The 27547-nt window shown below is 44.0% G+C and overlaps 1 protein-coding gene across 1 annotated transcript in view; it reads right to left on the reverse strand.

Annotated features, from left to right (window-relative positions):
• Positions 1–27547, reverse strand: part of znf385c (zinc finger protein 385C) — a gene marked incomplete at both ends in the record, with an annotated part of 118123 nt that overhangs the window by 5579 nt on the left and 84997 nt on the right. Inside the window, 5 exons of the mRNA XM_083977393.1 lie at positions 934–1121; positions 2132–2509; positions 9668–9983; positions 15945–16055; positions 26186–26328. Coding sequence (XP_083833519.1) covers positions 934–1121; positions 2132–2509; positions 9668–9983; positions 15945–16055; positions 26186–26328 — 1136 coding nt within the window. The remainder of the gene's footprint in view (positions 1–933; positions 1122–2131; positions 2510–9667; positions 9984–15944; positions 16056–26185; positions 26329–27547) is intronic.

A 27547-nucleotide genomic window follows, 5' to 3' on the forward strand; every position in this document is an offset into this window, starting at 1 on the left:
CTTTTGTCGTTGCGTTTTCTCTTTTGTTGTGTTTCTCTTTTTGTGTTGTGTTTTCTCTTTTTGTGTTGTGTTTTCTCTTTTGTCGTTGTGTTTTCTCTTTTGTCGTTGTGTTTTCTCTTTTACTGTTGTGTTTTCTCTTTTACTGTTGTGTTTTCTCTTTTTGTGTTGTGTTTTCTCTTTTTACTGTTGTGTTTTCTCTTTCACTGTTGTGTTTTCTCTTTTGCTGTTGTGTTTTCTCTTTTGCTGTTGTGTTTTCTCTTTTTGTGTTGTGTTTTCTCTTTTTGCCGTTGTGTTTTCTGATTTGCCCTTGTGATTGGCACCTCAGGGCCACCGTAACCGTAGCGAGCGGCCCGGGCGCTGGTTCACACATGCCAGCCGCCGTATCCTGTATCTTTTCCACTCCTCTCCTCCTCCTCCAGCCTGGGCTGAAGTTTCCAAGACAATCGCTCCACTATTCAGACGCTGGTGCGTTTAATGAACATCAAACAGGAGAGAGATTTACTTCAGCGACCTGGTTTGATGCCAAATAATGAAACCAGAAAATTAAATACACGAGAGGCATTAGCAGCTCTGCAATAATGAGCGGCAAATAAATCCGTGCTCAGCGAGGAGCTCTGCAGTTAGTTAGTCATAGCGTCAGATGATATCTGTCTAATGTGGAAAAATAGCTGCTGCTTGAATGTGCGCCGCGCTCGCATAAACCTGTTCTCAATGGCTCCATTCATGCGGCTGCAAATGAATCGGCTGCTTTGATTCAAGCACAAGAGCGGTTTCCCTCCATCAAGGTGATGTTCAAACGAGCTCTCGGATTAAGTGAGTGCTTTTAAAAACCTGCACCGTTTATATTTATCAGTATAATACCGAGTGTTTCCACAGGTCAGCCCTCGTTGTCTGCTGTGATATCGCTGCTGCAGGCTTTCTCCGTGTTGTTACCTGGCTCAGCTGGGTCTCCGAGTTCACAAAGATCTCACACACTTCGCACTGGAAGTTCTTGCTGGGGACCCCGACGCTGCCTTTGCTGCCCAGCCGCTTGCTCTTGCAGCCGGCGCGAGCTGCCACCACTTTGCCCCGGCGCCGCGGCAGAACGCTGTGACCCTCCAGCATCAGTTTGTGCTTTGTACCTGGTGAAATGGAGCAGAGAGAGAGACGGAGAGAGACAGAGTGAGTCCACAGATATGTGATCAGCTGCTGTCGGATGCTCGGTTTGCCAACATTTTCAGCCAAGTGAGAATCAGATACAAACACAGATACAAACCTTTCTTCACCTTGTTGATGAATGGATTGGGGGTGTAACAAACAAAAATCTATAAATGGAAAGGCTCTGGACCAGGTGGACTGAAAACATCAAACCTGTGAAGTCAGATTTTAATTGATGTGCCAGAATGAATAAATGATGACAGAAATTGGTCGGTTATCGGCCGATTTTCATTAAAAATATGGAATTAATCCCTCTAATCACCTTCAAATGAATCACCTGTGACATCCATCCATCACCATCAGCACTACTTTAATATATTTTATATGGGTCACACATTGTATCATGTATGTATTTATCTTGTTTTACCTTTCTTTATCATTCAAGACACATTTTCCTTTTCATTCATTTTCCGAGTCATAAAGTTATTGTCTAATTATTGATTGGCTGTAAATAATTAAAAGTAAACCAGAGGCATTGTCAGATGTGTGATGTGTGATGTGTGATTAAAGGAGACATTCTACCCCCTTTCCACAAATTAAAATAGTTCCCAGATATCTTAAAGACATGTCTGTGACATGCTTCAGTCAAAATAGCCCGAGGATCAAACATCACAGCTCTTTTCATCCTCTCAAAACAGCCCTGTTCAGAACGGCTGGTTTCAGTGCCTGTCCCTTTAAATGCAAATCAGCCACTGCTTGCCCCGCCCCTTCTACCGGTACCAGGTAGGGGTGGGGTTATGCAAATTCAAATCCTAGTTACAGCTCGTAAAACCACATGGATTTCAACCTAGGGAGCCTAAAAATTACAGATTTTTTTAGTCAATTCTCACATTTTGGGGGGCAGAAGGCAAGAAAAACACCCAAATATATGTTAAAGAACCTTCAAAAAGTGATATTTCCATAATGTGTCTCCTTTAAAGAAATAAAAACTCACCACTGTTGTGTGCTTCCAGTTGGGAGACAGAGTTGACGGTGACTTTACAGACGGGACAGTGCAGGTGAGCCTTGCTCTTCTTGGTCTCTTTGTCCTCGTCCGTTTGTGGTTCTCCGTTTGTGCTGGACGTGTCGGCCTGGCTGCTGGACTCGGCGCTCAGCCCCGCGGCCTCGCCGGCCTCGGCCGCCTCCGGGGCCTCGGGGGCGCTGGTGTCGGAGGCGGTTTCGGAGAGCTGCGAGGAAGGAGAGATCTGAGGCGGGGAGAGGGTGACCAGCTCGGCGGAGGAGACCTCGGACACCGGCGTCAGCATCACGGAGCTCCTGGGACTCTCCTCCAGCTTCACCTCCACGTTGGCTGCTTCCAGATCAGTCTGAGGACCTGCAGGAGGACAGGAGGACGTCAGCGACCTGGGGTTCACTCAGCAGCAGCTTATTATTGACTGTTATATTATATTATACTATTATATATATTATTGGTATTGATTATTTCTTTATTATCTGTAGGAATGTGGTTCATTCATCATAAACTCTATGAGCTCAACACACCAAAGACACAAAGAACTGTAAATTCAGAAAAACTACTTTGACAAAACATGAGCTACAAAAACTATAGTGATGCCAGGGACATGAATAAAGTGTCGAACCACTCTGGAGTGTTTTAGTTTGGAGCTGCTCTTTTAGTGTTTGAAAATATTATGAATTGATTTAGAAATTATCACAAAGTCTTCAGCCGGGTCCGTCACTTTTTTGTGTCCCTGGTTTTTGCAGCTTGCATGTTGTTTTCCGAATCTGTAGCATACTTGTGTCTTTGCATGATTGTGTTTCCTTCATCTGCAGTGAGTTGAGCCCTCAGGGCCACCGTACACTTCCCTGTTTTAAAGGGGAACTATGCAGGTCCGGTCGCTTTTTCGCTTGTGTTTGCACAAGCGAAATGTGCATTTGTTTACAACGAAGCCGGCGAATAATCAATACACGAGCGGCGGATAAGGTTATATAACATATATGATGTTACGACGTGTGTATTTGTGTAGTTTTAACCATCATAAACAAAAGATTACGGGTTATGGAGCACGTTTGAGTCGCGGTGCTGCAGAGACGAGAGCTGGGACACCGAGGCCTCCGTTCTCACTCGTAACAAGTCACAAGTCATGTAGTTAACTATCACTATCACAATTAGTCCAGAGCTTTTTAATTAAGGTAAAAATGTAGCATAGCCACGGGAGAAATCATGCTGAGTTCCTCTTTAAAGGCAGATTACAAACATTTGACTTCAGTTAGCTCGGTGCAGCCGCTACCAACACAAGATTAAAAGAAACACATCTGCTGACTCTTAGATGTTGTGTTGTCGTTGTTGCCTCGGACCAAACCTCTGTGTGTTATCTCAATAGAGACGTGCGTCCACCTCGGAGCTAATTAATCTTAATTGATCAGCTGTTTGCGAGCAGAAAAATCACCATTTGTCTTTCAGCTCAGCTCAGCGCGGTGCGGTGCGGTGCAGCCTCACCATTCAAATATCAAGTGGACCCCGAGTCTCAGTCAATATAAACAAACCCATCGACTGGTGGCGGCCGCGCCAATAAGCCACTGGAGCTCTATTACACACACACCCCTCCCCAGGGACACACACACTTCACCCCAGAGCAGTGTGTGCACGACTACGCTCACTGAATACAGTTCACTCACTCTCTACACACACACACACACACACACACACACACACACACACACACACACACACACACACACACACACACACACACTCAGTCTTAGTCGTTCTCAATGCAACTCATTGATTTTCCCTTTTACCTCTCAGAGTAAATTCATCATTGGAGATAAGGGTCTTCCTCTTTCATTCCCACTCAAGAAAAAGAACCTATATAGGAGCAAAGATTAGACGCCCCCCCTCCTCTGTAATGAGACTGACCCCGGAGGAATTTGCTCTGCTCTGCTCTGCTCCGCTCTGCAGGGGGGCGGAGGTAGAGGAGGAGGAGGAGGTGTATGATCCTCAGCTTATGTGAAAGATACGGCCACCTGAGAAGTCTCCAGAGGGGAGCGGTGATACTGATCAATGGATTTAACCAGAGCCTCAGAGAGGAAGACACAAGAGGAGGAGGAGGAGGAGGAGAATCAAAGGCCTCGGAAAAATCCAAAAAGCCGGGATCATGAAGGAACTCATTCAGCTCAGACTCGTCTCACCGATCCAGCGCTCAGGTTTAGGTGTCGTCTCCTCCTCGTGTTTAAAAAAGCCCAAAGTTTATCCCGTCGTCCATCCTCTGAACATGTAGTGAAAACAGCTGTGAATTAATCCACTCGTTATGTTCAGTCTTTTTTTTTTAATATAACACATTAACCTTGTTATGATACGGTTCATAATTTAACCTCTATATAATTCATGATGTAAGTATTAATGATGTATTTATATTTATTACTCTTCGGATCATGGCATATTTTATATTTCCAGGAAGGTTCTTTTTTTAAATTTTATTATTATTTTATCTGGATTATTGGATATTTGTATATTTGGAATGCAGCACAGTAACAAAACAATTTTCCTCTGGGAATTAATTAAGTTTTTCTTATTCTGACTCAAAACAAACAAGATCTTCTTGTTAAAGGGAACTGAAAAAAGACAAAATAACAATCATCCATTACTTTTTCTCTTATAATTTGGACCTTCTCTTTAGTCATTTTGACTTTTTTGTTCGGTTATTTTCAGATTTTATCTCTTATTATTTCTTCATCATTTTTTTGTGTTTTAATTCTTATTATAACTAACTGCTTCTATGCTTTTATCTTCTTCTTTTGGATGTGTAGTAGTCTGATTGGTTTGTTTTGTGTGACTTCATCTGTGTGTATTGCTCTGTCTTCTTGTTACTTGTCACATTTTATTCCTCTATTATAAAAGAACAAATGAACAGAGACTCTCTCCCTCCTCGCGCCCCTCTGCCTGTTCATCAGTCGTCTGCTTCTCCCTCTGACCATCTACCAGAAAACAGAGGCTTCCAGTTGCAGCAGCATCGGCGAACTGTCAGAGCCAAAGGCCGGCGAAGCCTCTGTGGAGGAGTTACCACAGCAGTAGTGTTATGGATATTTGGATCAATGTTATGCAGCAGTCATCAGTTTTATTTAACCCCAAAAAAAGAATTTAATCCTGGTTTTAACAGTCCAATCAAGTCTGACAGTCTCCTGGAGTGGAACGCATCAGCAGAGATCTGTGTTCAGCAGATTGATCCACGGAGAACTTCAACGGCAAATAAATACCAATGCTGGGCTCATTATGCAAACACACACACACATACACACATTTACAGTACACACATACACACGCACTCACGCTGGGTACTCGCTTTAGCAGGCGAGCGCTGATCCGCGGCAGCCTCACAACATAAACAGCTTCCCCGGGGAACCGCATCCTTGCTTTAAATCATCATTACTGTGATGACAGACAGAGAGAGTCGCCGTGACGACGGCTGCAGCAGCCGAGTCAATCAAAGAGCCCAGGTTGATTGATGCTTGTCACGGCTGATGCAGACCCTCTGTCTCCGGGCACCGCCGGCCTGCTGCTCTCCAACCCACTCCCTCCTCCTCCTCCTCTTCCTCCTCCTCCTCCTCCTCCTCCTCCTCTTCCTCCTCCTCTTCCTCCTCTTCCTCCACCGTCGCCCGGGACACGGTTCATAAGCATCGATCTTTCTTTCCCTTTGTACGATTGAAAACGTTGTTTCTGCTTTTTTTCTCCACGTCTCCCTCATGTGTGTACAAACGACACAGCGTCAGAGATGTTGGAGAGTCTGAGGGAGTGTTGTCTGGTGGAGAGTGAACCAGTTGGTTACAGCAGGAACTTCTCTAGGCTACTTACTGCATCCAAAAAATAACTAAAAAAAGGAGAGATGTTGGAAAGTTTCACTCTGATAGAAGTTTAGATTCAGCTGCTTCCCAGACGGCGGTGATACAGGAGGATGTGTTGGTCGCTTAAAGTGGTGAAACTGAAAACATGATGTGACCCTGAGGTCAGAAACTCAGCTGAAACACGTCGGTCTAACAGGTTTATAATTCAGGTTATTTGATTGGTTTCATTTTGGGCTTTTATTATTTAATTGTTGGGGATTTTTATGCCTTTATTAGAAAAGAACGTTGGAGAGAGAGTGCAAGACATGACACCTGATGGGAGTCGGATCTCTACATTTTAGCAGCTTCTGAATTATTAGGCAAACACACTTTCACCTGCTGCTGCACACTGTTGTTGTGCATTTGCAGGAGAGATGGAAGTAAATTAATAGAGCAGTAAATTAACACTTTGGTTGGAAGTCGAACCGGCGATCTCCTACCGACTGCTCACATGGTACGTGCTCTAACCACTGAACCACTACAGGCTGCAGTGGGTTGAACTCTCCGGGCCACCGTAGTTTTGCTCTTGTGTTTTTTAACAGTGACTTCTGACACTGAGTCCCTGCAGCAGAGGTCCTGTTGTTTTTTTGTTGTGTTTTGGCTCTGTCACATTTCTATTTCATTTGACAAAGTGTTTTTCTATTAATTATTCTATTATTAGTCTTAATTATGTTGTGACAAGGTCTAAATCAGTGTTTTTCAATCTTGGGGTTGGGACCCCACGTCGGGTCGCCTGGAACTCAAATGGGGTCTCCTGAAATCTCTAGTAATTGAGTTAGAAAATTACTGCTAAAAATATTTTTTTAACTAATTATTATTCTTTTTAAAATTATGTTTAAAAACCCCACACACAATCATAAACAACTGTATTCTATACTTTCACTTTTTCGAATATAAATCCATAAAATAAATAAAATGCAGTATATAAAAATATCACGTGATCGCAGGGTCGCCAGGAATTTGTGATGTCAAAATGAGGTCACGAGCCAAAAAAGGTTGGGAACCACTGGTCTAAATCTGAATTAACTCATCCTAGGACCGTGTCACTGTGGCAACGCCCGAACACAAATATATTTGGGAGGTCATTTGTGACTCATCGTTTCTTCCCATGTTCTCGTGCAAAGTGCACCTTGAACGCTGCTTCCTGTGTGTCGTCATGGAGCCAAAGAGGAGGAGGAGACCTGTGTGGCCGGTGGGCGACAGGTGTGATATTGGCTCCTGATGTTGGACAATGTGGGCATTTACCCTCAGACAGCTCCCCGCCGGCAGACGTAACTCATTTCATACAGTGTTAATTTGGAGCTCTATTCCATTACAGGTTGGCATTGTGCTGCGCCGCTCGCACTGCTGCATTTCAATTTCACATTAGGCCAATCACACAATTGGGCTTATTAAAAAGAGTGTTCCTCCTCACAAAATTGCCTTGGAACTGTAAAATTATTCACAGCATAAAAAAAAACTCACGACGACGACGACTTATCTGCTTTCTCTGTCCACTAACCCCCCCCCCCCCCTCACCCTCACCTCCTCCTATTCCGCCCTCTCTTCCTCTCTCTCTCCGTCTCCTTCATTCAGTTCATCTTATCTTTCATTTTCCACTCATCGTCTCATTTCGTCTCTCTGCTGCTGCCTCCCCTCTTTCACGGCTCCTTTTTGCATCGGCGGAATATTAAAATGAGGTTTGATGAGCGCGTTATCAGGCTCCCAGTCTTTTGTCCACTTTCTCCTTTCTGAAGGAGACTCTCAGTGCTCAAGGCCAAAAAAGAAAAAGTGTGCATGTGTGTGTGTGCACATCGACGAGAGGGGATAAAGTACAAGCCGCCCTCCTTTCCTCCCTCCCTCTCCTCCCCTCCCCAAAACCCCCCCTCCCCTCTCTTATCTCCCCTCTGATATTTCATCTCGCATCCAAGAGCATTTTGAAATTCTGCTCAGATAGCGATCTTCTCTGGGGCAGAGGGAAGTGGAAGGGAGGAGGAAGTGGGGAAGTAGAGGAGAGATAGTGTGGAGGGATGGGGGAGGAGGAGGAAGAGGAGGAGGAGGAGGAGGATGTGTTGTAGCGCTCCTCTACTCCTCACCTTGGATGGATGGATGGATGGATGGATGGATGGATGGATGGATGGATGGATGGATGAGTGCAACATGAGAAGGTAATGGCCTCACTCTGCAGTCAAAACGCCTTCGGTGCAATTCATGCTCTGTGAGCGTTTAGTGGAAAAGACGTCGACTTGGTTGTGTTGAAAGAAAGAAAGAAAGAAAGAAAGAAGAAAAAAAAAACGGCGCTCTCCTCGTTCTGTATCGAAGGTTCAAATGTTCACATTTACACCATAAACATTTGAACTTTCCGTCAAAGAAGCCGAGTGCCTTTGATTCTTTATTTCCCTCTTGACAGCCTCTTAAATGAAAACTCTCATCACCGTTTCACTCCCTCTCAACTCAACCGCCAGCGCTGCAATAATAACACACACACACACACACACACACACACACACACACACACACACACACACACACACACACACACACACACACACACACACACACACACACACACACACACACACACACACACACAGGGTCTGGTTCCTCCACCGCCCTCGCCATCAAACCACGACGGAGCTGAACGACCAGAGAGGGGGAGTGGATGGGGGGTCGGAGGGGAGGGGGGTGAAAACGAATCGATCTCAGCCTGACCCTTTATTTACACAGCATGTCTTGCTTCCTGATATCCCACAATCCCACTGGTTTGGAGACCTTAATCAATCATGAGGTGCACGGTCAGAGAGGTTTTGGGTGGTGTGTGTATATGTGTGTGTGTGTGTGTGTGTGTGTGTGTGTGTGTGTGTGTGTGTGTGTGTGTGTGTGTGTGTGTGTGTGTGTGTGTGTGTGTGTGTGTGTGTGTGTTTATTGGTCTATGTGTGTGTGTGTGTGTGTGTTGGGGGGGTTGGATGCACAGAGAGACAGAGGAGACAGGAGGATAAGAGGGTGAAAGATAAGATGCTCAGAAGTTGTAATCTCAGAGTGTAACACAGTGAGGAAGAGGAGGAGGAGATAAGGGAGGCCGACGCCTGAGGAGGAGGACGAAGAGGAGGAGGAGGAGTGAGGGCAGGACTGGTGGAGTGGATTTGGAAAGACAGATGAAATAGAGAGGAAGAAGAAGGGAGTTAAAGGAACCAAAGCGCGATGGAGCGATGATTGAATGAATGTGGAGGAGGATTGGTTCTTCCGTCTCTCTCTCTGTTTACACTGCAAAAACTCAAATATCTTACCAAGAATATTTGTCTTATTTCTAATCAAAATGTCATTTCTAGTCAAAACAAATCTGATTCTACTTAAAATAAGACTCATCGCATTAAAAAGTAGCTTGTTTTTAGACACATTTTATTTCTTTTAAGCATATTTTCACTTAAAATAAGTAGAAAATCTGATAGCGGAGCAAGTTTTTCTTCCTTATTACAAACACAAAAAACTAGCTTTCACTGGCAGATTTTTCTACTTTTTTCAAGTGAAAATGATCTAAAATCAAGTAAATTTTTAGGTGATGAGTCTTATTTTAAGTGGAAAGAGTTTAGTTTTGACTAGAAATTAGACATTTTGACAAGAAAGAAGACAAATATTCTTGGAAAGATTCTGAGTTTTTGCAGTGTGTACGTACTTGTTCCTTCCACTAAGCTTGTGTCCATGAGCGCAGGAAGAGTCACCACCGCCGCCGCCGCTGCTGCTGCTGCTGCAGCCGCCGCCGCCGCCGCCACCGCCTCTGCTGATGTGGACGTCTTGCTCCTGTCCCGCTCTCTGTCTCCTCGGTCTCTGTCTCGATCTCTGTCTCTGTCTCTCCCCGTGGACGTTGACAACGAGGACAACAGCGAGGACGAGGCCTCGCCGCCGGCTCTCCGCTGCCTGTTCTTCTGCGCCTCCATGGCTTTGAGTTTGCGGGCGTGTTTGTGGCCCTTGTAGTGAGCTTCCGCCTGGTTCTGCAGAGAGAGGAGAGAGAGAGCAGAAAGGACTCAGTCTGTTATCTGCCACAGAGAGACGGAGAATGAACGAGTGCATAAAAAAGAAAAAAATATGTTAAAATGCACGGCTGAATATTTGCAGCCACACTCACACACGCTCACAGCCTGCGAGGAGGAGAGTCTGTTTCCACCTGATAACGGCGCTGGCACATTGGGAGGCCAGAGGTATAATTGCATGTGTAATATGTAACAAGAGAGAGGATCCCATCTCCACAACTACCCTATTAATGTGCACTGTGAGAGTCTGCCTCTGCAAATCCTAGACGCATGCGGCAATACATACTAATGTCACACACATTTGAACACTCGGGAGCACACAAACACAAAACCAGCAGACTCCTGACTGACTGTGCAGGAGGAGGAAGAGGAGGAGGAGGAGGAGGAGGAGGAGGTGGTGGCCATAAACACATAAAGTTCCCTGCAGACGACGATCTACCTGCACGTTGTTATCATCACGGTCACGACTCGGTTTAAATCCCAGAACAAAAAGCTCCTGATGTCGACAGAAACATGGACACGAAGGAAAACAGAGGAATCAATGGAGGGATTAATCATTAAAAGTTCAAACAAGCCGAGGGATCAGATCATCAGCTGCAGCCGAGGAGGAGGAGGAGGAGGAGGAGGAGGAGGAGGAGGAGGAGGAGGAGGAGGAGGAGGAGGAACAAAATGAGATTAAATTTGTGCCACATTAAACCTGAAGAGTGAATTTAAACTGTTGGGAAAACTCAGTAACATGGACGAACCCTTAATAATTAAAAGATGGATGAATTAAATGGATAGTTCAACATATTGGCAAATTGTCCCATTGCCATTATCCCTATAGTCATAGCAGTAGGTTCATTACCTTTAATTGTCGGTGCAAGCTATTTTTAGAACGGCGGAGCAGAGCCGCAAGCTGCTCAGAGCTACGCTACGAAGGCTAATGGGATTTCTTGGTTTCCCTCATCAAACTCATCAAATACACAATCCAACAACTCCAAAACGCTCTGGTGGACAAGTTGTGACCTGCACATTCACCACGCTATGAGATAATAACACAACGTTACGAGACAGAGTTGTTTTAGAGGTAAATGCAGAGACTGCTTGATGAAAAACTGTCCCTGAAGGCAACACGCATCAGCAGTTTTGCATGAATTTACCTCTAAAACAACTCTGTCTGGTAACGTTCTGTTATTATCTCATGGCGTGGTGAATGTGAACGTTTTGGAGTTGTTGGATTGTGTATTTGATGAGTTTGATGAGGGAAACCAAGAAATCCCATGAGCCTCTGTAGTGTATGTAGCTCTGAGCAGCTCGCGGCTCTGCTCCGCCGTTCTAAAAATAGCTTGCACCAACAATTAAAGGTAACGAACCCACTGCTATAGCAATTATGGCAATGGTACAATTTGCCAAAATGTCTATCCCTTTAAGTATAATAAATAAAAAAAGCCAGGAGGTTTTGATGTGGAACAGGTGCAGCCGGACGTCTTCCAGAGCTGTCGTCCAGTTTGTAGTAAATAATGCAAATCCACCGACACCAAACAGCTTCAACTTTTACTTTGAAAGGCTCCAGAGTGAGAGTAAATAGAGAGATAGATAGATAGAGAGAGAGAGAGAGAGAGAGAGAGAGAGAGAGAGAGAGAGAGAGAGAGAGAGAGAGAGAGAGAGAGAGAGAGACTGGCAAACACATAAAGACTTTAACATCAGGAGGAGGAGTGGAGCTCGGACGTCTCTTATTAACCCAGCATCAACAAAACATCAAGTCCCATAAGCAATGAAAGGGATTACTGCTCATACTGCATTAGCACAGAGATACAAGGTTATAGGTAAACACACACAAACACACAACATCACCACTCTAACCACCCAGATATACAACCACTACAAAAAAACAATTATATACGATTATTAATACTAAAATAAAGTCCAATAATAAGAGGAAGTGGAGTGTGTTTATACATGAACTCCACTAAAACACAGAATCAAATGACTAAATTGCACAAACGCCACTAATAGATTAACACACTGCAGAGAACCTCATCATTACACTAATGCACACTTCAAACAGGACACACACACACACACACACACACACACACACACACACACACACACACACGTGTTGTGGGGGTGTGCAGACGATTATTCCCAACAATTTAACACAACCCAGAGAAATGAGCTGTGTGATATGAATGAGTTTCCTGCTGTGACAGATTTAAACTAATTGCATTAGTGTCGTACAGACCAGAGATGAGAGAAGTGGCCACTCCACACTAGATGCCCCGCCCACTTCCTGTGTCGAGACCTGTGGTCAAATGAATGCTGCGTTCAAAACAACTCGGAAGTCGGAATTCCCAACTTGGAAACTTCCAACTTCCGACATCATTGCTTTCACGCTGCAGCCAGGAACTCGGAAGAAAAAAGACATGGATACCTATACGAAAAATATTATGCAGCAGCAAATTATGTTTATTTTGGAGGCAGAGAGGAGATAGAGAGGAGACGCCGTAGATGAGTGCACAACCATTAAACGTTATTTCCGTTACATACGAGGACCACAATTTCACACAATACAACAATCGCAGCTGAATATAATCGTATTTCATATACTGTAATAATACACAAAAAATGTGCATTAAGAACTTAAAATTTTTATATTGTAACCGTTTAAGACGAAAGCCGCCATGTTTTGATGTTGTTGTGACGTCAAGTCGGAGCTCTGAAATGATACACGAGTTTCCAAGCTGTAATTTCCCTAAGCCGCTGCTTGTGATATTTAAAATTTCCCCTTGGGGATTAAATAAAGTTATCTATCTATCTATCTATCTATCTATCTATCTATCTATCTATCTATCTATCTATCTATCTATCTATCTATCTATCTATCTATCTATCTATCTATCTATCTATCTATCTATCTATCTATCTATCTATCTATCTATCTATCTATCTAATTTCCGAGTTTGACGCCGTTCAACTCATTTTTGACAACTCAGGGCTCGTTTTTTTCCGACTTCCGAGTTGTTTTGAACGCAGCATAAGATGCTGTATAGACCCTTTCAGAGAGTATAAACAAATACAGGTGTTACCAAGGATACTAATTAAGGCTCCATTCAATTTAGTGTACCAGAGCGTTTTCTAATGAGCCACACCTGTCTTTGTTTATACTCTCTGAAAGGGTCTATAGTGAAGGGGGCATGGCCTCTTTTGAGTGACAAGTGGGTGATGTGTTTGATACAAGCTACAGACGTCTCAGCTCCTCTTTGTCCATATATGGATCATCCAGGATTTAAGTATAACATCGCTCTTTATTTACAGTCTTTGATCTAAATCTGCTGTTGCATTCTGGGTATGGCGTTAAAACAGATGTGGCTGATCTGCCATGAAAAGGCTTCAGAGATAAAAACCAGCTCCACCTCCACCAGGCTGAGTCCCAGAGCCGCCGCGGGACGAGGTGTGAAATCAGCTGATTGTCCAGTGATTAAACAGAACGTAAACACCGAAGCCGCTCCGCTCCTAAATAATGACTCGCCTGTGGCAAAAAATAATAAACAAAGACATGAAATAAAGCGGATGTGCCAGTTGCTTTGCCTAATTTAACAATAGCCGAGCTGACGAACACAACTGGACAGTTTCCCCTCAAGTCACTTGATAAAGCAGATGGATCTGAAATGTGCAGCTTTTCTTTTTTTTTTTTACTCATTTCCAGAGATTTCTTCTCCTCTGTGCTGCTCTGAGCTCCGAACACAAGCAGCACAATTATATTCTATAGTATAATGACTCTATAAAACAAGAGCAGAGACATAAAACCACAGTTATTCCAGCGCTCACACACACAGGACTCCTTCAAGTACTATTTAATATTCTAACACTACTGGACCTGGATTATTGATTATTGATCCTGACACACTGACAGTGTAACTACTCCTACTGCTGCAGTAGATTTAGAAAACAATCACCTGCTATAAAACAAGAGCATGAATATTAAAGAGCTCTGACACCAGACACAACTGGTAAAACAATCAACAGCACAATAGTATGTGTATGTGATGTGTCATGATCGTATCTTATTGTTTCTATTTCTATTCATGTTAGGACGGATGCTCTTTAACAACTCGCAAAGGGGCCGCCGATGCACATTAGCCTTCCAGCTAACTAGAGTGCATTTACATTTTGTTAAAATGTTTGATTAATGTGCATTGTCCCTTTTTAAAAAACAAACAAATAAACTAAAACCAGATAAGAAATATAAATGTTGAAGGGATAGTTCAACATTTTGACAAATTGGCCCATTGCAGAGTTGTTTTCGAGGTAAATGCTGAGACTGCTTGCTGAAAAACTGCCCCTGACGGGCATGCACATCAGTGGTTTTGCATGAATTTACCTCTAAAACAACTCTGTCTGGTAACATTTTGGATTTGTTGGATTGTGTATTTGATGAGTTTGATGAGGGAAACCAAGAAATCCCATGAGCCTCCGTAGCGTAGCTCTGAGCAGACAAAAGACATATAACAATAATATGTGTGTGTGTGTATGATGCACGTTAAAATATCACATCCATCTATGGCAAAAAAAAAAAGTGTGTCAAAATACAACACAGGTTAGAAACAGGAAGAATTAAAGATTATCATTAAAATAAAAAGAGCTCTGAGAACGTTTTATTCTCCTCTATATTGTGACATCATTGGATGTGTCTCATTGAATGTTTGATATTTTCCAGTGAGCCATGAGTTGTAAAACCCTGAAGCTTCTGACTTAGTACAAAGACTGAAGGAAACAACAGGTTTGTCTCTGTCCACCACACCGATGTCTCACTGCAGAGACCAGAGTCCTACTCCAAACAAACTGAACCCCTCACAGAAAAACAGCAACGATTTCTGTTTATTCTGTGTTAAGTTGATCTTTAGGGTCAATATGTTGAACACTGAGCGGGAGAAGAAGTGAAGACGTTTCCTGTTCGAGCTTCATGCATCAACGTCGTGGTGTGATACCTGAACAAACTCTGGAGAGTGACTGTGTGGAGGCAGCCCATGGGATTTACCAGTCTCCTGCGCCTCAGCCCCTCTCTGAAGATGGAGTCCAATACAATGTGTGTATATGAGTGTGTGTATGTGTGTCTGTGTGTTCAGACCTGAGATGTCTTAAGGCTTTTTGTTCTATTATTTGTTTATGTCAATATGCAGAAAATGTCAGGGGGAAGTTTGCCTGTGAGTCTGTGTGAGCTCTAGTGGGTATGAGTACAGTAGTATATGCATGTATTTGTGTGCGTGTGTGTGTGTGTGTGTGTGTGTGTGTGTGTGTGTGGATGGGAGAAATGAATGAGAAGCAGAGACTGTCGCTTCCCGCTGTGGCTGCTGATTGTTTCTGCTCTTTGCTGATAAACGGCAGCTCTCCCCGCTGTCTAATCCCTCACACTCCAAAACAACACACACATACACACACACTGTTGACACACACATACACACACACACACACACACAGATTCCACTGACAGAACAACTGAACAAACTTTAGTATACACTTAACTAAAAAAAACAGACTCTAACTTCTGATTTGCATAAAGGAAACATTTTGTTTTTGCATATAAACACATGCAGGTGTTGCACACGCATATGGAATACACACACACACACACACACACACACACACACACACACACACACACACACACACACACACACACACACACACACACAATGAGTCACTGAGGCTGATAAGAGCCGAGGTAATTGTCGACCATATTTTCCAAAAAACCAACATTGAAGAAAAAGAAGAAGCTGGAGCAGGAAGCAGGAAACAAAGAGCGGCTCAGGACTCAGATTAGCTTTTATATTGTAAATGACATATTCTTCACGTCACCACCACCACCGCTCCGTCTCCGTCGGCCTCGGCAACACCGTACGTACGGCGCCAAACGGCTGTGATGTTGATGTTTCTTACCGTGGAGTTAAAGCGCAGGTGGCAAATGTTGCAGGAGATGATCTGTTTCTTCTTGAGGGGCTGCGGGACGCCGAACGTGTGGTTGATCACCGCCTTCTGGACGGGGTCCATCTGAGGAGCGACACAACAAACTGCATTAGGCCCACGTGGGATTTCATTTTCCCAAATGAGAAATTTCTGTGCAGCACAACAACCCTCCAAATGCAATCTGAGATCCAATCCAGCGAAGGGCACGGTAGATACAGCACATTACATGGAGGAGACAGGTGTTTGCTGGCGGCTTGAAAAACAACTGGAATGACTTAAAGCTGCTGATTCAGGTCGTTCAGCAGCTGGAGCCACACACACACACACACACACACACAGAGTTCACAGAGGTCGTTAAAGAGCTCGTCACATCTCAGCATACTACACTGGAAATGCTCCTTAAAACTGCAACTGAACTTAAAGGGATATTTCAACACTTTGGCAAATTGGCCCATTGCTATAATCCCTATCGTCATAGTAGTAGGTTCGTTACATTTAATTATCAGAGCTGCTCAGAGCTACGCTACGGAGGCTTATGGTATTTCTTGGTTTCCCTCATCAAACTCATCAAATACACAATCCAACAACTCCAAAAACGCTCTGGTGGACAAGTTGTGACCTGCACATTCACCAAAACTACATTTCAGACACGGCTGCTGGGCAGAGGGATTTCAAAAGTGCAAGTAGTTCCAAGTATTGGCTTTGTGTGTCGTAATGTTACATAATTATACATTATTATTTCATAGTGTGGCAAATGTGCAACTTATCCACGAGAGCGTTTTGGAGTTGTTGGATTGTGTATTTAGTTTGATGAGGGAAACGTGGAAATACTGTGCAGCTTGCATACCCCCCAGTGATCTAAAAACAACATGCACCGACAATTAAAGGTAATGAACCTACTCCTAAAACTATAGGGATTATGGCAATAGGCGAATTTTCCAAAATGTTGAAAAAATATCCCTTTCAAACTGTACCCAGAACTCCTTAATAGGGTTAGGGTTATGGGACTGGGGGACATTTATTATGTTTCTGATGCACCATGTATATCCATAGAGATATTTATTGTGTGTAGCAGTGGTGTCAAACGCCAAGTGTGAAAATTACATAGAAGACAAAAGAAGCATAATATTGTTGAAATTTCACATATTTGTCTCAAGGAATTTCAAGTTGTTTATGTTATGTTTTGTAAAAAAAAAGCCAGTTCATTTAATGTAAACATCTCAATTATGTACTTTTTTTGCACTAAACCAAAGGGAAAAGTTTAGAGTTCTCATTATTTATAGGTCATTACAAATATTTTACTGGTCCATCCCACCTGAGATCAAATTGCACTGTATGTGACTCCTGAACTACAGTAAAATGAGTTTGACAGCCCTGGTGTATAGATACACAGGAGGACACTGTGCACAGCAAATAATAATCAACATACTTAAATATTTGTGTTTCTCTTTGCTCTAGGAGAGTGTAGCCTATGTTCAGTTAGGTTAGGTGGGTGGGGAAAGAGGAATTCTGATTAAAAAAAAAAGATAAGGAAGACAAGAAATACTTATTGGAGTATATGATCAGTGTTTTTATAATTGTTAATATTTCCTTGACTGAGAATTATAACATATTAAAGTACTAATAGAACATCCTGCAAGCTGCTGCTCAACCTGTACAGTCCACAGCCGACTCACTATCTCTTTGGCAACAGTGTGCATGCTGCTTTTATTTTTATTTTGCTGGTGAGACGTCCACAGAGTCGTGCATCCCTCCTCATGCTTCAGTCCACAGCAGTAAAATCCCCTCCCAGTTCTCCCAGTGACTCCCAGCAGCAGCCACACCGGAGCAAAACAGGAGAAGTGATAATCGTCATGTTGATGTGTGAGTCTCTTTAGTCTCTTTCTAAATTCAACATTTAGCACCGACTCTGAGAAAAGAGGGAACCGACACCTTGTCACGGCAGGGGGTTGGAAATCAAGAAGAAAATAAATAAAACATGTAATTTGATGATTGTGTGAAAATATTCACTTGATTCATTTCCCTGATTAAAATACAAATATTTAAAAAAAAATATCCAAACAAAGAGGAAACAAGCAGAAAATGAACGTGCCATACAAACTACTACTACTACTGATCATCAGCTGTGCAATGACAGTCTTTTGAAGGTGAAGTATTGATCCTGGAGGAGCCAATCAGAGGAGGTCATCGTCAATACGTCATATCATGTACTGTTTACTCCAGCTGTGAACATTCACTTTAAGAGAGAATAAAAAAATAAATGAATAAACAAACGCTCCTCTTGTCTTAAAGGAATAGTTCAACATTTTGGCAAATTGGTCCATTGCCATAATCCCTATAGTTATAGCAGTAGGTTTGTTACCTTTAATTGTCGGTGCAAGCTATTTTTAGAACGGCGGAGCAGAGCCGTGAGCTGCTCAGAGCTACGCTACGGAGGCTCATGGGATTTCTTGGTTTCCCTCATCAAACTCATCAAATACACAATCCAACAACTCCAAAACACTCTGGTGGACAAGTTGTGACCTGCACTTTCAATGGGCCAATTTGCCAAAAGGTTAAACTATCCCCCTAACAGTCACCAATCTGCATAAAATGTTGTTTTATTAATTATAATGATTAGAAGAAAAAGACGTCATTGTTCAGAGATGAGTCATCACTTCATCCTCTGTTAAATCTGAACCTTCAACATAATTAACACAAAGCCTCCAACATACAGTATAGACCTACTCACATACAGATGTTTCTAATGGAAGCCTTCATAACATCTGTCTCATCCACTGAGCTGTGATTGGTCTTTTCCCCCTCCATAACAGTAGAGGTCTATAAAGACTCATTCACTGTTACATTTGTCTGGATATAAACCAACAGAGAGAGTTTAGAGTCCAGTAAAATTTGTTGTAAATTGATCTTTTTTATTTTAACTCTCAGTTTTACACACAGCGACACAGTGATCGTCTCTGTAACTTCAACAATCTGCACAGAGACTTGTTGGATTTTTTAATTTGCTGCTTTGCTGAATCCAGGTCTTAATGAGGAGACAGATTTCACATCTTAAACTCGTCTCTTTATTGTTTTTAAAAATGTTTGGCGTCACTTTATTGCACATAATGATGAAAGCTACAGTATTATCAGGACTGAACCAGAGCGACGCTGCTGTTCCCACTGCGCTCCCCGAGGACCAGTCTGTGCTGGATCAAACCGGTCCACGTTTGATTCCCTTTTTGGGGATTTTTAGTTTACATATATACGTATATATAATGACTCTGATTAACTTTAAGATAATTAATGAATGTGCTTGACTCAGTGAGAGCGAGCAGCTTCCTCTGCAGCATCGTGAGGTTTGTGTTCGTCCTCTGAACGTGACTGTGTGAGGATCAGACCAACAGATGGGGGAGTTCGCACATCACACACTGAACATCCCATAATATGTTAATGTTATAATCAAAACATGACCTATTTCTGCTCCAGTGGTGCCCCCCCACCCCCAACCCTGCACCCCCTCCCCTTCCCACCCACCCTGCATGCAACCACAGGGCACGAACAGAAAATACTCCTCACATGTTAATCATAGTGAAGAAGATAAAATAAATACATGCATACAAGCAGGGACAAGTGTGTGTGTGCGTGTGTGTGTGTGTGTGTGTGTGTGTGTGTGTGTCAGCTGAGCAGCTTTTCAACACAGATCTGGAACAGACAGAAACATCGCTCTGTGAATGAGCAGGAAGTTTGACGACCTTGTGATGTGAGGAGAAGCTCTGAGTTTCTCTGCAGTGAGTTCACACTTAGACTTCTCTGACGTCAGTGGTTTTATCCACATCGTCCACACAGAGGAAACACACCCCACTACCCACCCCCCCACCCTTACCCCAGCAGCAGCAGCAACCTGGGCTGTTGACACAAGGCCGGTCAGGTCCATGGATTCACTCTGTTGACACCAAACTCTGACTCTCTGTCTGCGTCTCTGCAGAATCCGGCCTGGTCAGAGCAGCTGGTGTCTGAGCAGCGTTGGTGAGTCTGTGGCCAGTGGAGCCTCAGATCTCCGCTGCTGGCCCAGGAGCAGAGGAACCAGATGTGGTTCTGTCGTTGTCTGCTGCTGTTCATGATGATGAGTAACTGCTGCTGGTTTTTACCGTCAGTCTGGTCTCTCTCAGCAACAAGGAGCCTCTGTCTGCACCGTTTCTCCTTTTCACACCAGTTTCAGTGACGTGACATTTAACTCTGATCTGATGTTTGATGTGAACTTTAAACTTTTACTGCAGCGTCTGACCTGTATCTGTCTGGTTGGATAACTGCATGGTGTCTTGATGCACCTAATAAAGCTCCATGTTGCATATAGATCCTGACAGAGGCCACATATACAGGTAATACTCAGAAAATTAGAATATCGTGAAAAAGTTCATTCACTTCCCCATGATTGCGAACTGTACTGAACCAGACAGAGAGCTTTTAAAGGCTCAGGAACCCTTTGCAGGTGTTTTGGATTAATTGGCTGACAATTTGAGCTACAACATTGAACTTTTTCACGATATTCAAATTTTTTGAGATTCTGATTTTGGGGTTTTCATAAGCTGTAAGCCATAATAATCAAAATTCTAACAAATAAAAGCTTGAAATATCTTGCAATGCCTGTTATGAGTCTAAATAATATATTCATTTCACCTTTTAAGTTGAATTACTTAAATGAATGAATGTTTTCACGATATTCTAATTTTCTGAGTATTACCTGTATAACATGTATATGATGTCACATATTGTACTACAGAACAGCTGGACAGAGGTCAGATAGTAACAAACAGTGAGTTGAACGGAAGTGAAGGTCCGTGTGAGACCGGTTCAGAGCGGCGCGCTCTAGTGGATGTATTGTTTAACCTCCATCCCAATTCAATTCAATTCAATTCAATTCAATTCAATTCAAACAACGTTATTAATCCCACAAGGGGCAATTAGTGTTGAGCAGCAGGTTGTCGTGGTTCATATAGCCTACATGGCCCACAATAAATAGTCAGTACATCACGGAGCTTATTAAGCTCATGGAGCTTAGTATTGATAATAACTATAAGAGCCTGTGATAGCCTACTGTACTGTATAAAGAATTTACAAAGCACATTGCTTCAAAGAATTAAGAAATAAAGAAAAAGAATAAAACCCTATGAAGAATTAAAAAATTGACATTACAAGAAACATCTGAGTATAATGTCAGTGATGATGAATACGACATTTAATACCTAAGCATCTGTTTTCATACGCACAGGAAGCATAAAAAGATACTCAGGAAGTCGATGCATGGATGAATCACAGTGATCTGGTGAGTCAAACATTTCATCTGTTCTGTAGTTTTAACAGGAAATGTTGAATCCATCAGTCTGATTTGAACACTCACACACATTTTGCATATAATTGTGGGTTTGGGACTTTTTTTTTTATTCCCTTCCATACAGACATGTCACATATGACACATATATCAAAAGTAATGACATATGTGTCATTTATAAGGAGATTTACCATAATTATTATCACTGACAACCTGGAAATGTACTTTTAAATACTTTTAAAATCAAGTTCTCTGCACGTATTGATCCTGATTCCACCTCTGCCTGTAGGCTACCACAGAGTAAACGACAGTGAACAGCCACTGCAGAGTCTACAGCTGCAGCATGACACCGCTCCAACATGGACAATAAACATGTCAGACACTGCAGTGGTGATATAAGCTGCTGGACTATAAACCTACAGTAAACCTACAGCACTGGTGTTTAAGTGCAGGGTGACAACGTGTTGATCTGATGTCTTCATGCACTGTAAAGCAGTTAGACGCAGTTAAATGTCACTGCAGGGACCGACAGAGTCTGAGACTGCAGCAGCTCCCACAGCGTCCCACTATAAACAGCACGGAGCGAGGGACGAGCCCCGGCCTCATTAGACGCTCTGCATTCCTCGGTGGCAGCTGATTTCATTGCGGGACCCTTCGGTGCGGTATCACATATAACAATCACCTTGGATCTCTCCCGAGGCTGGCACACGGCCCCGTCCCTCTGCTCACATGGGACGGGGAGATCGACACGGTCACTGTGCTGCTGCAGCTGCCCAACAGATCAAGGAGGCACGCTGGAGAGTACTGATGGCGGACAGGATGGCAGGACGCCTCGATTTCCTCTCTCTCTGCAACACAATCTGCACAACACGAGATCCCCCCGCAGCTCACAGAGAGCTGAGCCGTGTCCAAAGGGAAGCTGTGTTTGCTATTGACCGGTGCAGGCCAAGGTGTGAGAGGGGAACATAAACACACCTGACACTGAAACCTCCACGCTGGAGGTGTATCTGTCCCTCAGGGCGATCTTTGCCTTCGCCCGGTTTATTTTGGCCTCTTTTCTACACGACTACCTGACTTTTTTTTCCCTCCACCCGCCTGACCATGGAAACCCAGCGCTCCCTCTCTCACTCCCGCTGCCCTCTGTCCACCTCGGCAGGGCCGGCTGCTGCTGCTGCTGCTGCTGCACACAGCTATTTGTTTTAGCAGCTGAAGAATGTGCCCATTGTCTGTCCGCAGCCATCCTGAACTGACTGCTATAAATGCCTCTTTTGTCCCGAGCCCTTCCTCCGCCCCCGCCATCCCGGTGCAGACAGAAGTTATCTTGCTGTGGACGGCTGAGTCCGTGCTGGGGTTTCAGTGTATAGGCAGGTACAGAGAGAGGGAGGGGGAGGGAAGGAGGGGAGTTAAGGGGGGAGGGGTAAGAGGGGACACCAAGGGAACCTGAGGATATTTAGTTTTGGAGACAGGTGCATTCATCTTCTCCCCCCTGCATCCAGGACAACGTGTGCCTTATCAGGTCTGAGGGAACCTGGGGCTGCGGCTGAAAGGCCTGTGTGATGAATGCCACAGCTGTGTCATCACACTCTGTGTTATGGAGGCTAATCATCTCCTCCCGGGACCGAGGCGACACTGATTCAATGTTATTCCTCCGCTTATCATCCTTTCTGCATCTGGTTGAGGGAGATTCCGACTCGTCCCTGCTGCGAGTTGTTTTTTCTCTTTAACAACAAACCGACCGAATTTCAGCGCGACGACAGTGCAAACACGTCGTCACGTTGCTGCTTTCGTTGTTAATCTGCTGCTTTTTTTTCGTTCTATTTTATTTTTTTGTTTAAACAGGGGGAACAAAGTGTGTAATACAGCGAGAGATCAACGCACTGCAGCTCAGAAACGTGCTGCAAATTCAAAAACATCTTCATCACCTTGACAACACGTTCTTCAAAGTCACACAACAGGAAGTGTTTCCCGGGGAAAGTAAATAGTGATGCACCAGACTGAGATTTGTTGCAACTTTTGCAAGTTAAAAGCACTGAATAAAAAGTGTGTATTTTATTTTGAAATAACTTTTCATATCATGATTAAAGGGATACAGTAGGTTCAACATTTTGGCAAATTGGCCCATTGCCATAATCTCTATAGTCATAGCAGTAGGTTTGTTACCTTTATTTGTCGGTGCAAGCTATTTTTAGAACGGCGGAGCAGAGCCGTGAGCTGCTAAGAGCTACGCTATGGAGGCTAATGGGATTTCTTGGTTTCCCTCATCAAACTCATCAAATACACAATCCAACAACTCCAAAACGCTCTGGTGGACAAGTTGTAACCTGCACATTCACCACGTTATGAGATAATAACGTAACGTTACCAGACAAAGTTGTTTTAGAGGTAAATTCATGCAAAACTGTCCCAGACGAGAACGTTCATCAGCGGTTTTGCATGAATTTACCTCTAAAACAACTCTGTCTGGTGACGTTCTGTTATTATCTCATAGCGTGGTGAATGTGCAGGTCACAGGTTACAACTTGTCCACCAGAGCGTTTTGGAGTTGTTGGATTGTGTATTTGATGAGTTTGATGAGGGAAACCAAGAAATCCCATTAGCCTCCGTAGCGTAGCTCTGAGCAGCTCACGGCTCTGCTCCGCCGTTCTAAAAACAGCTTGCACCGACAATTAAAGGTAACGAACCTACTGCTATGACTATAGGGATTATGGTGATGGGCCAATTTGCCAAAATGTTGAACTATCCCTTTAAGTATCCACTGGAAATACTGTCAGGAAACACTCCCAGGGCCACCGTAGACTAAAAGTCAAACAGTGCGCAGATTATTTCTGTTATCAGGAAACATAAAGTCTCAGAAACGCAGACGGTGGTTTGAGGAGAAGAAGAAAAACACATTTTTTCTCAATGAAACAGAAGCAGACTGAACACACACACACACCCTCCTCCCACCACCACCATATAAACACATGAGCTGCTGCTGGACCGAGGACTGAGAGTAGCTGCTGTGTGTGTGTGTGTCTCTGGATGTGTGACAGGGAGTTTTTTGTAAATTATTTGATGGTGTGATGACATTTCATGAGCCCAATGATGAGGAAGATGTATGTGACGTAAATAAAAGATGTGTTAAAAGTCAAAAGTCTCTTCATCTCTCCCTCTGTCTCTCTGTCTCTGTCTCACCTGTCTTCACCTGGTTGTGAACATGTTGTACTCTGCTGCCTTATGTTTCATTTACAGACCACAGAACTGGAGGAGGGTTCACAGTGTGCCATAACACACACACACACACACACACACACACACACACACACACACACACACACACACACTGTAAAACTAGGATCAAAGAAATCTGAAGTGCCTGCACACATACACACACACAGACACACACTGACTCACAAAATGACAATGGGTATAGTGCTGCAAGTAAAGGATCAAAGATACAAGCTTTTAATTCCAGGCGCTGCGGCGTCAGAGCCGAGGAGCAGTTTGTTGCTGACGTTGGAAACAAAGTAATAATGTTGTGTGTCTGTGTGTACGTGCGTGTGTGTGTGTGTGTGTGTGTGTGTGTGTGTGTGTGTGTGTGTAGCTGATAGCGAGGTGACGACAGCACTGCAGAGAGGGGGAACGACGCCTGAATTAAGATGAGAAGCTCTGGGACGCCTAAAGGTGTGAGGCCTGAGTGAAGCGGGCTGGAGGAGGGGGGGGGGGGGGGGGGGGGGGGGGGGGGGGGTTGATGTGGTGAGTAACAGGGCGGCTGCAGAGTTAAGGACACAGTTTTATGGACCTGTCTTTTTCTTTATGCCGCTCGCTGATATAAAAACCAGTGAAGCAGCGTGAGGTGGAACATTGACCCAAAATTTATGAAGTATGTGGAGTCGTAACTCTGAAGCCGTCAAGACAAGACGCTCACAGAGAGACCCCCCCCCCCACTCCACCCCACCCCCAAAGAGAACTAAAATATGTCTGCTGGACCTTCTCCGATCAATAGATACCTGGATTCATCTTTTTAGCCAAACAGTGTCATCGTAAATATCTCCTGCACTTGTCACATGATGCTTCGCTGTTGAAATTCACTCTTAATAAAAAGCCACTGTTCATCTAATTCACTGTCTAAAGTAGCCAATCAGGTTATGCACCACCTGTCTTCTCTCCCACACCATCAAACATCGGATAGTTCGGATAGTTCAGCATTTTGGTGAATTCTCCTATCACCATAATCCCTGTAGTCATAGCAGTAGGTTCATTACCTTTAATTATCGGTGCATGTTGTTTTGAGATCAGCGGGGCAGAGACGTGAGCTGCTCAGTAAACACAATGGAGGTGAACGGTACAGGTCCCCTGTCCGTCATCAAACTCATCAAATACACAATCCAACAACTCCAAAACGCTCTGGTGGACAAGTTGTGACCTGCACATTCACCACGCTATGAGATAATAACAGAACGTTACCAGACAGAGTTGTTTTAGAGGTAAATGCAGAGACTGCTTGCTGAAAAAACTGTCCCTGAAGGCAACACGCATCAGCGGTTTTACATGTACCTCTAAAACAACTCTGTCTGGTAACCTTCTGTTATTATCTCATAGCGTGGTGAATGTGCAGGTCACAACTTGTCCACCAGAGCGTTTTGGAGTTGTTGGATTGTGTATTTGATGAGTTTGATGAGGGAAACCAAGAAATCCCATGAGCCTCCGTAGCGTAGCTCTGAGCAGCCGTTCTAAAAATAGCTTGCACCGACAATTAAAGGTAACAAACCTACTGCTAAGACTATAGGGATTACAGTATTAGCAATTGGCGAATTTGCCAAAATGTTGAACTGTCCCTTTAAGATGAAATAATACATTTTTCATTTCATACGACTTTTAATCATTTTCACGTTCTGTATCGAAGCCTTTGGAGTGGACTCACCGTGTTGAAGTTGGGGAAGAGGCTGAGGGGGGAGGATCCATTGAGTCTGAAGGGCAGGAGCTGTTTGAGGTCGAGCTGAGGCTGCAGAGGTCGTCCCGGGACGGGGAGGGAGGCCAGGAGGGGGCTGCCCTGGGCGGATGTACCTGCACAACACAGACAGACACAGAGAGAGAGAGGTGAGACAGTTGGGAAACAACAGTAAATGTTACCAGGATGTTGGAGGAGGGGGGGGCGTCGTCTGTTCCTAAGAGTGCAGCACAGAGGAGGCCTGACTTTGATTTATTTGATACCAGAGGCACCGTTACACCTCCAGCTGACATCTAACACACACTCACTGTACGGGTCGACTGTGTGTGTGTGCGTGCATGCATTTGCGTGCATGTATCTGGGCCGACACAGTGTGTTTACTACTTTTAGTGGGCAGTTTTACTGAAGTCTTAAAGCAGAAGTAAGTGGAATGTTTGTGTTAATATAAGTCTTAAATAGTTATATCTTCCGACAGCAATCACTTCTATAGAGTGTTTGGTCTGAAACACGGGTCTGTCAGTCACTCTGCTCTGCTGTAAGCCGAGGAGAAAACTTTCCTTGTATCCTACAACCATTATCCAATGAGGAGAGAGAACGGCATAAAGGGGCGGTCCTCTCTGTGTGTGCAGCCAAGGGATGCGCGTGAATGTGGTGACGTAGGGACGAGGGCGGGGACTGCTAACTCCATCTGCTGACAGGAAGTTAGCCAAAACGACCGGATCGCTTACTTCCCATCACCCTATAGCTGCCCCGAACTGATCCCCCACCCCTCCACCAAAGGACATGCACCTCCTGCCCCGTCCTGTACACACACACACATACACACACACAAACACATCATTTAATTACTGATGTATTGGCGGAGGAAAGGTGCCTGTGCAAAGGGAAGATGGGAGATATCGGATTTCAAATGGACCAGGGATGAAGAGATTTCTAATTTTCCACCTGGCTGAGTTTCAGCGGCCGGTTGCGCTCAGCGGTGCGCGGGCACTTATCCCTGCACCAGGATCAATCATCGGTGTCAGCTGCGGGTCACCGTGGCCACCCCAAAGTACTGTATGCCTATCATGAGAGCCCTCCTCCACCCCACACACACACACACACACATACACAGTGAGGCGTTTGTGTGTGGTAATGCACAACATAAGAAGGAAAAAAAAAAAAGCAATCAGTGACCTTACAATAATACCAGCGTCTTCGAGAGAGAGAGAAAAGAGAGCACCTTCACGGTGGGGGAGGATTTCAGTGGCAGATGGTGGAAGAACAGGAAGATAGAGGTGAAGACAAAAAATAAAAAAAGAATAAAAAAACAACACTTGAAGCCACAGTGAAAAG

The sequence above is a fragment of the Trachurus trachurus genome (assembly GCF_905171665.1).
Source record: "Trachurus trachurus genome assembly, chromosome: 8".
NCBI classification, from domain to species: Eukaryota; Metazoa; Chordata; class Actinopteri; order Carangiformes; family Carangidae; genus Trachurus; species Trachurus trachurus.